The 12029-nt window shown below is 38.5% G+C and overlaps 1 protein-coding gene across 1 annotated transcript in view; it reads left to right on the top strand.

The window, feature by feature from the left end:
- Positions 1–1046: 1046 nt before the first annotated feature.
- The window catches only part of SYTL5 (synaptotagmin-like 5), a gene marked incomplete at its 5' end in the record, with an annotated part of 35522 nt that continues 24539 nt past the window's right edge, over positions 1047–12029 (top strand). The window contains 5 exons of the mRNA XM_010077763.1: positions 1047–1162; positions 2565–2697; positions 5032–5157; positions 9183–9339; positions 10933–11062. Coding sequence (XP_010076065.1) covers positions 1047–1162; positions 2565–2697; positions 5032–5157; positions 9183–9339; positions 10933–11062 — 662 coding nt within the window. The remainder of the gene's footprint in view (positions 1163–2564; positions 2698–5031; positions 5158–9182; positions 9340–10932; positions 11063–12029) is intronic.

Genomic DNA, 12029 nt, shown 5'->3' with positions numbered 1-12029 from the left:
CTAACATTCTGTGATTCTGTGATGACTCAAAAGTAATTTAATGGCAAAGATATTGATCAGTGCTCTAAATCTATCTGTAGTAATTTTTGTGCCCAAGAGACTGGACTGGTACGGGTTTGAAAATAAATTTTTTTATTGAGTGTAAAGCAAGAACATGTCTGGAGCTAAATCTGGTTTTAATTTTTTTAGTTTTTTTAGTTTGTTTATTTGCCTTTTATTTGAGTATTCATGATTAGTAGCTTTTTGCCGTCAAAATACATATAGTGAGGCAGTAGAAGTGGTGATAGTTTACCATAATGAAACTAATTCAGGAAAAGGCTAGAAATCAGCATAAAAATATACCTATGGAAAACAGCAATGCCAGTACAGGATTTCTTTGTTGCTAGTATAGGTAAGAGGATTTTAAATGACAAAAAGCGTTATCCAGACCAGTAGCAAAGACAAGAGTTCAGTACTCTGATCCTCCAACATGTAGTTAATTCATAATAACATTTTCATGTGAAGAAATTGCATATAGTGACAGCATATGAAGCTTAGAGATGAAAAATATATATAGGCTTGCAACAGCCTCTATATAACTAGGTTTGGTCCATGAACCGCTGACTTGGCTAGCAGGAACTTTGGTGGGGGTTTTTCTCCCTCCACCCACTGTTGTTGTTTCTACATCTCTTCTCATTTTGGACATACAGAAACCTGTGAGGTTGAGCAGTTCACTATCTGAAGGACTAGGGAGATGGTATGTTACGTGTTTTCTATGGAAATCTGATAAATGTGGTTGAAAGGCTTTTTTGCCAAGTAAATTTCTGTGTACTGAAAATTACTTTTTTTATTCACAAAGCAAGATTATTTTATTTTTCTGCTACGTCCTACCATCCTAAGCCTTGCAAACAATATTTTTACTCTTTATTTTGAACTGTGCAAATGTTGTCCACAGTTTGTGAGCATGATGGTTGAATGATGACCTAAGGGTTTAAGCAGTAGCTTTGTCTGGCCAAGTTTGTTAATGTGCATGTCTCTCTGGCTTTTTTCATTTTTCCCCCATATAGACAGCTACGGATAGTGACGGGAGAATGGTTTTTTGAAGAGAGAGCAAAGCGCTTCAAACAATCAAATCTTCTTGGAACTGATGTTGTCAGACAGTCTATCCTACACAAATTCCCAGGTAAGGACCACAAGAGAGAGATTTGCTTGTGCTTGATACATTCAAGCCTTGTTTCCAGAGTGTTTGATTTGTATTGTATTTTATTCTTCACTGTTGAAGGTGTAAGTATAGTCAGTATTTCATTCTTAATTTCATATTTGGGTATTACTATGCAGTGATTCATTAATGGTTAATATATAGGAAAGGTAAGGTTTAGATGAATGAAGAAGTATCTCTGGAGATGGAGAGCTGCTTAAAATCTCACTGTCCAAACAGGTAGACAGTATTATCCAGCTGTAAAGCCAGCAGCAGAGGCTCTAGAATTTAATTCTCAGTTCCTTCCAGGAAGTTTGGCTGTATGCAGAGATCTAAACCCAGCCATTTTTTTTTGCTTTGGCTCTCTTATTTGTGATGTGTAAAAAGTATTCCATTTTGCTTCTTCAACTCTGAATAATAAAGATAAATGTTAACTCCTGTCTGTATGCCAAGGCATGGGCTACATCTGACTGCTTGGTACTTCTCAGTTCTCACTTGGCTTTCCTTTTGCCCAGATATCTCCAATAAATTGCACCTGTGCTTTTAGGTGCAGAACAGTCTGGATGTCTTGAGCAAGCACAGCAAGTGTAACAGGTCCCTGAGCTGCTGTGGTACCTTGCATGATACCACAGGACCACTGGTTTAAGAAACTGAAATTTTTCTTAAATGTTTATACTTCTGTCTTAACTACTTCACTCTGCACACAGAAGCTTATTTAGGTAGTTTGTTTTCAGATGTAGCATTTATCAATTTCAGTAAGAAGGTGATGGATATGGGCAGTCTGTCTGTAGGGCGAGGGACTGGTTTACTGCCACTGGAAAAATCCCTGGTGCAAGTAAACTGCTTGGCAAAATGCTGTCTTGCCAATAGCAGTGTGCTTCAGAAACTGTCATACTGCCAAGTATCTAACATCCTTTGGGTTTTGATATTATGTAGCCTGTCAAATTGGGTATTTTGTTACTTTGTTACCTGATAGATATATTTTAAAATATATTTGAGCCATTCACATTTTGCTCCTAGTTGAACAAACACTTTAATTAGGAAAACTTTAATTTTACACAGAAAATACTGCATGTGGCAAAATTATATTTCTGGTTCTTTGGTTATTAAATGCTGTCAGTAATAAATTCAGTAGCATAGTTCAAGACAAGAATTGATAATAAGAAACATTTCAAGCTATTTAAAATATTCATTTTCTTTTATTAAAAGGAAAAGGCAAAGAACTCCCCAAGTTTGGGCTTGGGGTTTTTTTGAATCGTATTTTATCGTATGGTTTTATTTAATACTGAAAAATGGAAAATCTATTTTTGTAGGTTGTTTGACATGTGTTGCCTTTTTTATGAAAACATTCAGCTTTTGTGTTTTTCCCTTTCCCCCTCCACTGAAGATACAGTTTCCAGTAAGGATGAAGGAAGAACGTTTAAAGATCAGCCCCAAGAGAATGAAGAAAAAAGGCCGGATGTATCAGTCTCCTCCACAATTGGGCATAAATCAGTCTTCGGTGGACCTAAAAAGATAAGGTAAATCCTTTTCTTTTGGAAGCTGATAAAAAGGATAACAGCTGTATATTGTTGGACGGATTTTCTTTTGAGTTTCTCCAGTGTTCCGCATCAGCCTCAAACTTCCCAGGGTTAGAAACAGCCTTCATTTAAAAGCATACTTGCTATAATTAGACTGCTGTTTCCTAGGAAATACAGCAGTAATTTGTCTTCAGCTATAAAGGTAGCAGAAAAAAAGTCAATTTTACTCCTGGATTTTTCTTGTTTAAACTCAGAGGTAACAGAGTGTCCCTAAAGGCAAGTTTGCTGAAGAAGCAAATGCATAAAAGAGTATTTGGAGGGCCTGTTTTTTTGTGTATACTGGTCAGTTCTACTCAAAAGTCAAGTTTTCCTTTAGCTTTCAGCTGTGCAAATGCAGTCTAACAGTCAAGCAGTGCCCCTTTTTTGTGCGTGTGACAGTGAATAAACAGATAAGTTGCTGGTTGTCTTGCAGTCTCAGTGACGTGTTGTAATCCCAGTTTTGCTATGCCCTTGGAGGAGCGCTTGCTTACTCCCAGGGCATATGGACAGGTGCATTGAATATATGGTTGCACGAGTGGTGTCTGGATGTAGCTTGAGGCTATCAGGTGAATGGGAAGAAAAATCAGATGGACGTTCATATCGTGACTGGAGTTTCATGGGCAGGTAGTTGGAAAATTCTGTTTCTGTTGGAAGAAAGAACACATTTTGTTATGGATCCTAAATATAGGGTAGGTAAATAGCTTTCTGCAGCTTTTTTACTTCTGAGGAGAGCTCAGTATGGAATTACTTATTCCAGTGACTCCAGAAATTAGCGTGAGTGATTGCTCTCTCTTTAATATTGAGGTTTTTTTTAAAGAGCATTGGAATGCCTGTGGATTCCCAAATTAATGTGAAGAAAGAACCAGCTCAAGGGAATTACCTGAAATCAGCCTGGAGAAGAGAAGGCTCTGGGGCAACCTTATAGTGGCCTTCTAGTATCTGAAGGGGGCCTACAGGAGAGATGGGGAGGGGCTTTTTAAAAGAGCATGTAGTGACAGGACAAGGGGTAATGGATTGAAATTGGAAGCGTGCAGATTTAGACTAGATATTAGTAAGAAATTTTTCACTGTGAGGGTGGTGAGACACTGGAACAGGTTGCCCAGGGAAGCTGTGGATGCCCCATCCCTGGAGGTGTTCAAGGCCAGGCTGGATGAGGCTTTGAGCAACCTGGTCTAGTGGAGGGTGTCCCTGCCCATGGCAGGGGGGTTGGAACTTGATGACCTTTAAGGTCCTTTCTGGCCCTAACCATTCTGTGATTCTACAACTCTATGAATTACTATAATAGGACATAGATGTTGCCCTAAGTTATGCTGATTGGTAGCTATAGTAAGAGTGCTTTAAAATTTACTTTTCTAATCCTTCTTTTCATTTAAATCCGTTGTGCAAATCTGTTAGTCATGTTTCCCTATGAGAAACAATTATTTTTTATAATTGTCTGTTGTTTATTTTAGTGGTGTTCAGGCTTTTCCAGTTTGTGGCCTGAAATGTTCTCTGGTGGTGATATTCCCCATAAAGGAAACATAATCCTACAAGAATTAGGCTTCCTCTTCCTTAGTATATTTTATGGCCTCTCTTAGAAGTAGTTCATTATTCCTTCTCTTCCTTCCTTGCTCCTTCTTCCTCCCTCAGGTTCCACATTCATATATCTTAATGAGTGAATTTGTTTTAGCAAAGCCATTTTGAGGCCAACTCCTACTGACACTTGGTGTCATGGGATACCTTAACAGTCCATTGTTGTTTGTAAGTATGAAGAATAATGTTACTTTTCAAAACTTTATTTCGTTTCTTTCATTTCTGTCTTATTACTCCACATTGCAAGGTAAGGGGATGATGTTATGTTTTCAGAAAATAGCATGTTTTTGGCATTCAGGCATGTAATTGTAGAAACTGCAGAGAAATCTTTAAGAGAAAATACATATAGTATAATTTGCTAGGGGAAAATACACATACTTAGTCAAAAATACTTTACTGTGTATAAACTGTAAAAAAAAATAGAGAGGAATTTTCACAAAAGGCACTTCTGATTCAAAGCTTGAAGGGGCCATGTCGAGTAGGAGGGATATTTTAGTGTGTTGTGTCTTAAAAAGCAGTTTGTGGCAAATATGACGCCTTTTTTTTCATAAGAATCAGTTTGAGAACCAGATTTGGTGCTCTATGGACCTTTATATCCAGAGTTGTCCATAGGTCAGACAGGTGAAATTAGTAGAATGCACACTCATGGTATTTCAGTCAGGCTGCTGTTTCCTGCGAAAAAACTTACAACTTTAAAAATCTTTTATTCTTTGTTTTTATCAGGAAGGTAATTAGGGCAGTTACCAAAGGAGAATTTACATATGTGAAAGATGAAGGTAAAAGGAACACAGGCTCAGAAGCTGAAACCCAAAGTTTACACAGTGGCAAGTCAATGTCTTGCTCCGAGAGGTAAGCAGCAGAAATCTGGTACGGCTTATGCTGGGATTGACCTAGGTAGGGGTGTGTGCCAGTCCTCTGTGTTGCATTGTGTCTTTGAATGCTCAGCATTAATACTCTCTGAGAAACAGATCTTATGTTAAAAAAAAAAAAAAAAAAAAAAAGGAAACTAAAAATGATCTCAGTTCATCTCCCTTCTTTTCTCCCCTTGTGTTTGGCTGGTGATTGCTGTCAGCATGTAGTGTTTTGTTTTCTGGCTTTTAATTAATGAGCTGTGTTCATGTAACAGAGCTGAGGCCTTTTGTTCTAAAGTTTTTCTTTGGTAATGACATGTTAATTGAGTATAATTTATATTTTCTTCTTCAAAGGCTCTGTTTGCCCTTCTCTTTCCATGATTATTGTCTCAGCTATTTCTAATAGAATTCTCTTTATCATTCTTCTGGGCATAAGAGATGTCTGTTATTGCTTCTGTTGATAGCATTATAAAATGCCAGGTGCAACATTGCTCTCACGTCCCACCACCAGAATGAAGCCAAAAAACAGTTCACTTTTTTCTTGTTCAGTTGGATAGTCTATACTGGATGTGGACCTAGATTCTTTGCTCTATTCTATTTTACAATCATGATTGAAAAAATAATAATAATTTGCTGCAAAAACCAATAGAAATTTCTAGTTCTAGAGCAGTGTTCCTAGGAAACTCCAGTTGGGTATACAGGGTGCCAACAAGTAACAGGAACACAGGATAGCAGGTGAAAGGAACACCGTTAAATTTAATTTACCCATAGATGATCCTTGTTGTTTAAGCAAGAACTCGATTCCCTTTGTTACCTACACTTCAAAAACGCACTCGCTGAGTGTTCCGCAACATGCCTAAAGCTGGTGGTGACAATTGTCCTGCAAGTTGATAATTCGATTTTCTTCACTGGATGCTGCAGCACCTACTAGCCAAGTCAGCTTTAAAGCTATTTTTCTTCTTTAATCTATGCACAGTTGACTAAGGTTTTTTTCACTAAGCTAATCAGGCCTTCTGTATCTAACCAGACTCATACCTGACTTTCACAAGATCAGAAGTAGTATTTTTCCTGTTTTTTTCTGTATTTGTTTTGCTTTTATTGAATAGAGGTGGTTGAAGGATCTAAGAAGCAGAAATTGGGAAATCTGGTGTCTGTGTTGCTTAACACTAAGGTTATACGATATCAAGTAACTTTCTCTAATATGTTACCAAATTAAGCACAGAAGAATGCTTTTGAGAGGTCTGTGCAGCAGCTTTGATGTGCCAGACTGCAAGAAAATTATCATGCAGTTAACCATAAATGAAGCAAAATAATTTTGTTTGGGGTGGTAGAATTCAGCACCTGATAGCTCTGTGTACAGGCTTACAAGGACAAATAGAGTGAAGCAGTCTACAAAAATAGTCTTTGTGTTTGCTTGCCTTGCTTGACTTTCACATAAAGCATCAATTTCTAGCTTTTGTCCAGAGCCGGGGTGAGGGTTTTATTACATTAGGGGTATTGGCAACTTCCTTCTCCCACCCATCATCTCATCCTCACCTGGCCAAATCAGTGTCCTCTGTCAAAGTACCTAGTAACTCAGCTGTGTTGCCAGGAGATGCTTTTGATAGGGGGGGGGTTGAATTATTTTACTATCTGTGGAAGATGTGACACTTTCTAAATATTAGGAAGGATTGAGGAGCAACTTGTATTTCTCAGTAGAAGGATGAAAATTCCTGTCTTGTACATGCATGGTTAAATACTTTAACTAGATATTTGGGGATACTTGCTTTAGTTAATCTATTGTTAATTTATAGAACTGAGTAGTAATTATTAACAACAACAACAAAGCTTCCCAGGGTACCCTCTGTAACTGTTCTGAGTTTCAAATTAAAAGAATATAACATCTTGTGACACTGTAGCTGTCCCAGATTTTCGTGCATATTTCTGATTTTTGTAATTGCTCTCATCTTTTTAGCTGTATTGACAACATTGGTAGTATTTCACGTACCAACAGAGAGACTGAGAGATTTTTATTCTTTCTAAACATTTTGATTTAAGAAAAGATGGACTAAGCTGGGAACGGGGAGTCCCAGGCCATGAATTCATCTCTTTAGCTGGTTTATTTCTACTCTAGCAAAAATGTTTACTGATTTTGCAGCTGATTGAACTGCAAGGCTGCATCAGGATATTTCTGGGAGAAATAATATAGGACTTTCAGACTCATCTACACAGGCACACTTCCCCATCGTACTGAGGTCTTGTCTACCACATGGAAATGCCTGGAATAGTTACCTTATAACAACATTTTTCTTTTATTGTCTAATTAATGTGTGTATAGAATGTGTTGAATCTCTCTCTAACAGCTGACTGAAACAAGGGCAAAGGATGGGAGCAGTCTGTTTAGCAGGTTTGATGTTCAAGTGACTGATGACTCCTGCAGAACCCATTGCAATGTGTTTTCAAATATTTCATCCCAGCCCACTATTACTTCTGAACCTCTCTTGATTTACATTAGTTTACACAGTGAGGAAGAAAAAACTGTAATGAAAATTTTTGTAACAGAAAGTCACAACATACCATCAAAAGTGGTGTGACATGGAATAAAACTCAGGTTTTCCACTTTTTGGGTACTTGCCATACACTGGCAGGTTTGGGAATGAAGGTGTGTGCATCTAAGCCCAACAGCTTTGACAAGATACAGATGACAGCCACTAATCTTGATTTTTCTGATTTTGCAGCACCAAAGACACATCTTTATATAGATAGATAGGACTAAAATTAAACCAAAGCATATTTAGTAGGATATGTTAATCACTAGCTAATCAAATTAAAAAGTGGCACTGTATGTATATGAAGTGCACATGCGTAAGAGTGTGTTTATTATGCATTATCTTCAGTTGTCAATATATGAAATTGGATAGTAGTTGTTAAAAAGGTTACCATATGCTCACTAAGACAAAAACAAGGTTGCATAACATTTGTAGACAGTCCTGGAGTTTGGGGTTTTCCTCTTATTCCTTGTTTTCAGTAACTCCACCAATGTGGATACAGAGCCTGTGCTCACTGCTTAATGTAGTGGTGAGACAGGAGCTGTTCAGTTCCAGAGTAATTTTTCTCAGTTCAGCATTAGTTCTAATAAAAATTTCCATTGTGGTAAAAAAGATTTTTGCTGCAGTAACTATAAACATGATATGACAGCCTAAACCAGGTGAAGGTGAAATTCAGATGTTGTCCAGCACAATGCAGGTGCCTGCAGATCTGAAATATTTATTTAGCAAGCTTATTTTGCATGAAAAGGTACTATAAGTTCCAGGAATTTTCTCCAGCAAATTTACACTACTATTGGCCCCTGACTCTGTATTTTCCATATGGAGAAGGCTGCAATTCCTGCATCAATTCCTGTTTACCAGTATTTTTATTATTTTTAATCACAGATGCTTGTTGTCACTTTTAATAACATGAAGCCTGGCAAAAAGACTTGTTTAGCTTTCCTAGCTTTCCAAGCTGGTTGAAAGAATCAACTAGTTTGGGTCAAGAGTCATTATAGCAATATAAATAGGACAGTGAGCAAGCTGTCGTTTTTCTAGAGAGGACAGAAAGCAGAGAGCCAAGGATTTTAGGCTTTCTGGAGATAGTGCCGCAGAAGTGGCCAGAACTGTCATGTCACCATAGTTTTCCTTTAAACCAAGGAGCAGCCTGGTAGGAAGTTTTACCTGAGTTGTCACACCTGCTGTTAGGATGCAAATGCAATTCGAAATGAATGTGAATAAATGTAGCTTCCACAGCCTCGACAAGAGCTGCCCATTTGGGCTCTTTGCAGTGGAAGTGCTGAAAACAGGTGCATGTATAAAGTAGTTGTAATTCTCCCTTGCTGTGTTTTTCTGTCCAGGTGACCATTTCCTTGCAGTGGATCACACAGTTCATCCAGGGCAATGTTATTGTAGTGAATTGTTACTGTGGCTGTTTTATTGCAGTGGTTTGCTAGATGTTTCGTCTCGGTTTGCACAAAGCAATGACACTTTAATACTCTTCTCTCCATCCCAGAGGGAGCACTTTTTCGCTGAACAGCAGCGATGCAGAGGCCACTGCAGGCCATCTGAAAGGAGCCATGGGTCCTGGGAACAGAAGCAATATTTCCAAACCTTCCCTCCCGAGGTCTCCTGCTCTGAGCACACGCAGCATGACAGCAGATTATGGCAGGGTGAGTACAGTGATGTAGAGCTGACACCAAATACAGCTGACACCAAACAAGATTACTTGGATGATATCTGCCCTGTTAGATCAATTTGTAAACCAGAAAGGACAAGTCTGACAGAGAAGATTTTGTTTCTTCCTTAATTCTGCTGGGACCAGTGAAGACCTCTACTCGAACAGGATTTGACATGCTCTATTAGCGATGGTTTTGGTTTAGCAAACATTTATGTCTAAAAATTTCTGTTAATGTCCATCATTACATACTGAATTACAGATTCTGAAGTGGGAAGCACAAGGGATGGGAGTAAGTGTTTTTGGCACTTCAGGGCCTTGAACAAGTGCTGTGAACTAAGGATGTGACTTTCCAGCATGCAGAGTTCAGCACACTCCTACTAACTTCTAAGGGAAACGTTGCAAGCTCATAAACTATACTGATTTTAGTTTTTTCTGGATTTGGGCACTGGACTCTACATAAATTATGCCATGACACAAAATGCATGCTAGGCACTTTATTAAAGTGAAAGGTGGGCTTCCTCTTACCTGCTGCTAGGTCTCTTGGGATGTAGGTGGACATGTCTGAGCTAGGCTCCTTGGCTGTTTTGTAATATGCAGAAGGGTGTGGCTCATCTAGCCAGAAGCAGACACCCTCTGTGTTCCCGGGCAGCCTGCCTGTTTGTCAAGCAGCTCCTCCTGGCTGAGGACACTGAGATGCCCATCCTGAATTCCCTTCAGTCACCCCTCTTAAGACACCAGGATTGTACTAGCAAGTTATTCTAAGTTGCCATGACTTAAGTGTACAAGGAAAGCAAAATTTATAGTCTGAGGTAATGCCTTTTACCATTAAGGTTTGGAAAAATGTAGATGAGCTTTTGAGATCAGAGCACTGTTGAACACATTCATTTTTTTTCTAACTTCCAAATACATGGTCTAATATATTGTCTTTCCTAATAAAAAATAATTTAGTATATATGAAGGACAGTTTTGGGATCTGTAAATAAAATAATAGTTGTTTTATTTTTATTTTTGTTGGTACACAGACTGACTTCATTTCAAGTGCATTAGATTTGGTTGAAAAAGGCCAATCCATTTAATTTAGATGGAGTTATGTTATTAGCTGTTCCTTTATAGGAAGGCAAAAAGCCATAATGTTATCAAGCGTATTGGCATTACTTAAGGGGCTATACTGGCACAGTTTAGTTAGTTCAAGTCCATTTGGTTTTATCCTGCCTGAAATCGTTATGCTGGTATAAAAACAATAGGTTTTCTCTTATCTTTCTTTTTTTTTTTTTAATTTCCAAGCTAAGTGAACTTTTAATAGATTTCAGTATTTCACTTCCTTCCTTTCATTCCTGATGCGTTGCTCTGATTCTTCAGTTGCAAACTCAGAATGTATGCATGAATCACATCTTTGTGCAAATTTTATGCACTATCTGTGCTAAGAAAAGCAGATTAGATTGTAATCTAAATATATTCAGTAATAGATTGGATGCTGAAAGAGCTTTGGGGTTCTGGGAGCTAATAGAAATGATGCTTTTGTAGACAGTGAATAAACTCACTTTTTGTATTTATGGGATGTGCATTTTTTTTTTTTATTGGGCAGGACACTCACTTAGAAAATGGCATGATTATTCCAGCAAGTGAAAGTGTACCTGAAAATCTAGTGAAGAAGCACTTTAGGAAAGCATCTGGAACACCTTCCATTGCAGTTTCTAGGGTATCTTTGTCATCAGGCAAGTATTAAGTCTTTTCATTCTTCCTGCCAGCCTTTATCATCAGATGATTATTCCTGTTGTTGTGACTCTGCTCCTTTTGGTTTTAAAGCACATTGAAAGATCAGATGTAAGTTTCATACATTTGTTCATATTAATTCTGAAAATTCTTCCCTTTCACTGACCAAGTTTATACCATCTCACAAGTTTAACATTTGAAAAAGTAATCCTAACTCCAGTAATGTTGGCACAATGTTAGTATTAGCTAAATCGTGTGCTCTTAGAATTGCTACAAGGTTTCATTCATAATTGTATGTTGTTAAATCATTCTCCGTGTGGTCAACTGTATAAAATACTACCTGTCTGCAAGGTGTATAAAATACTACTGTGCTACTGCCATTACATTTCACACCCACTTTGCCCAGAAGCAAATTTGTGAAACAATGAACTGTCAGAGAGCAAGTCCCTTTCAGACTTCATCTAATTTAATTGTTGTATGTCATGCACTGAACCAGTCAAATCAGCTGTAATAAGACCTCACCTGGAGTACTGTATTCAGATGTGGGGCCCCCAACATAAAAAAGACCTGGACCTGTTGGAGAGACTCCAAAGGAGAGCCACAAAATTGGTCAGAGGGCTGGAGCACCTCCCCTATGAGGACAGGCTGAAAGAGTTGGGGTTTTTCAGCCTGGAGAAGAGAAGGCTCCAAGGGGACTTAATAGCAGCCTTCCAGTACCTGAAGGGGGCCTACAGGAGAGATGGGGAGGCAGTCTTTATCAGGGTGTGTAGTGATAGGACAAGGGGTAATGGTTTTAAGCTGAAAGAGGGTAGATTTAGACTAGGCATTAGGAAGAAACTTTTCACCGTGAGGGTGGTGAGGCACTGGAACAGGTTGCCCAGAGAAGTTGTGGATGCCCCATCCCTGGAGGTGTTCAAGGCCAGGCTGGATGAGGCTTTGAGCAACCTGATCTAGTGGAGGGGGTCCCTG

This window comes from Pterocles gutturalis, unplaced genomic scaffold (genome assembly GCF_000699245.1).
Source record: "Pterocles gutturalis isolate BGI_N339 unplaced genomic scaffold, ASM69924v1 scaffold911, whole genome shotgun sequence".
Lineage (NCBI taxonomy): Eukaryota > Metazoa > Chordata > Aves > Pterocliformes > Pteroclidae > Pterocles > Pterocles gutturalis.
The sequence above is the reverse complement of the archived record's forward strand: the minus strand, read 5'-3'. Positions and strand labels throughout refer to the sequence as shown.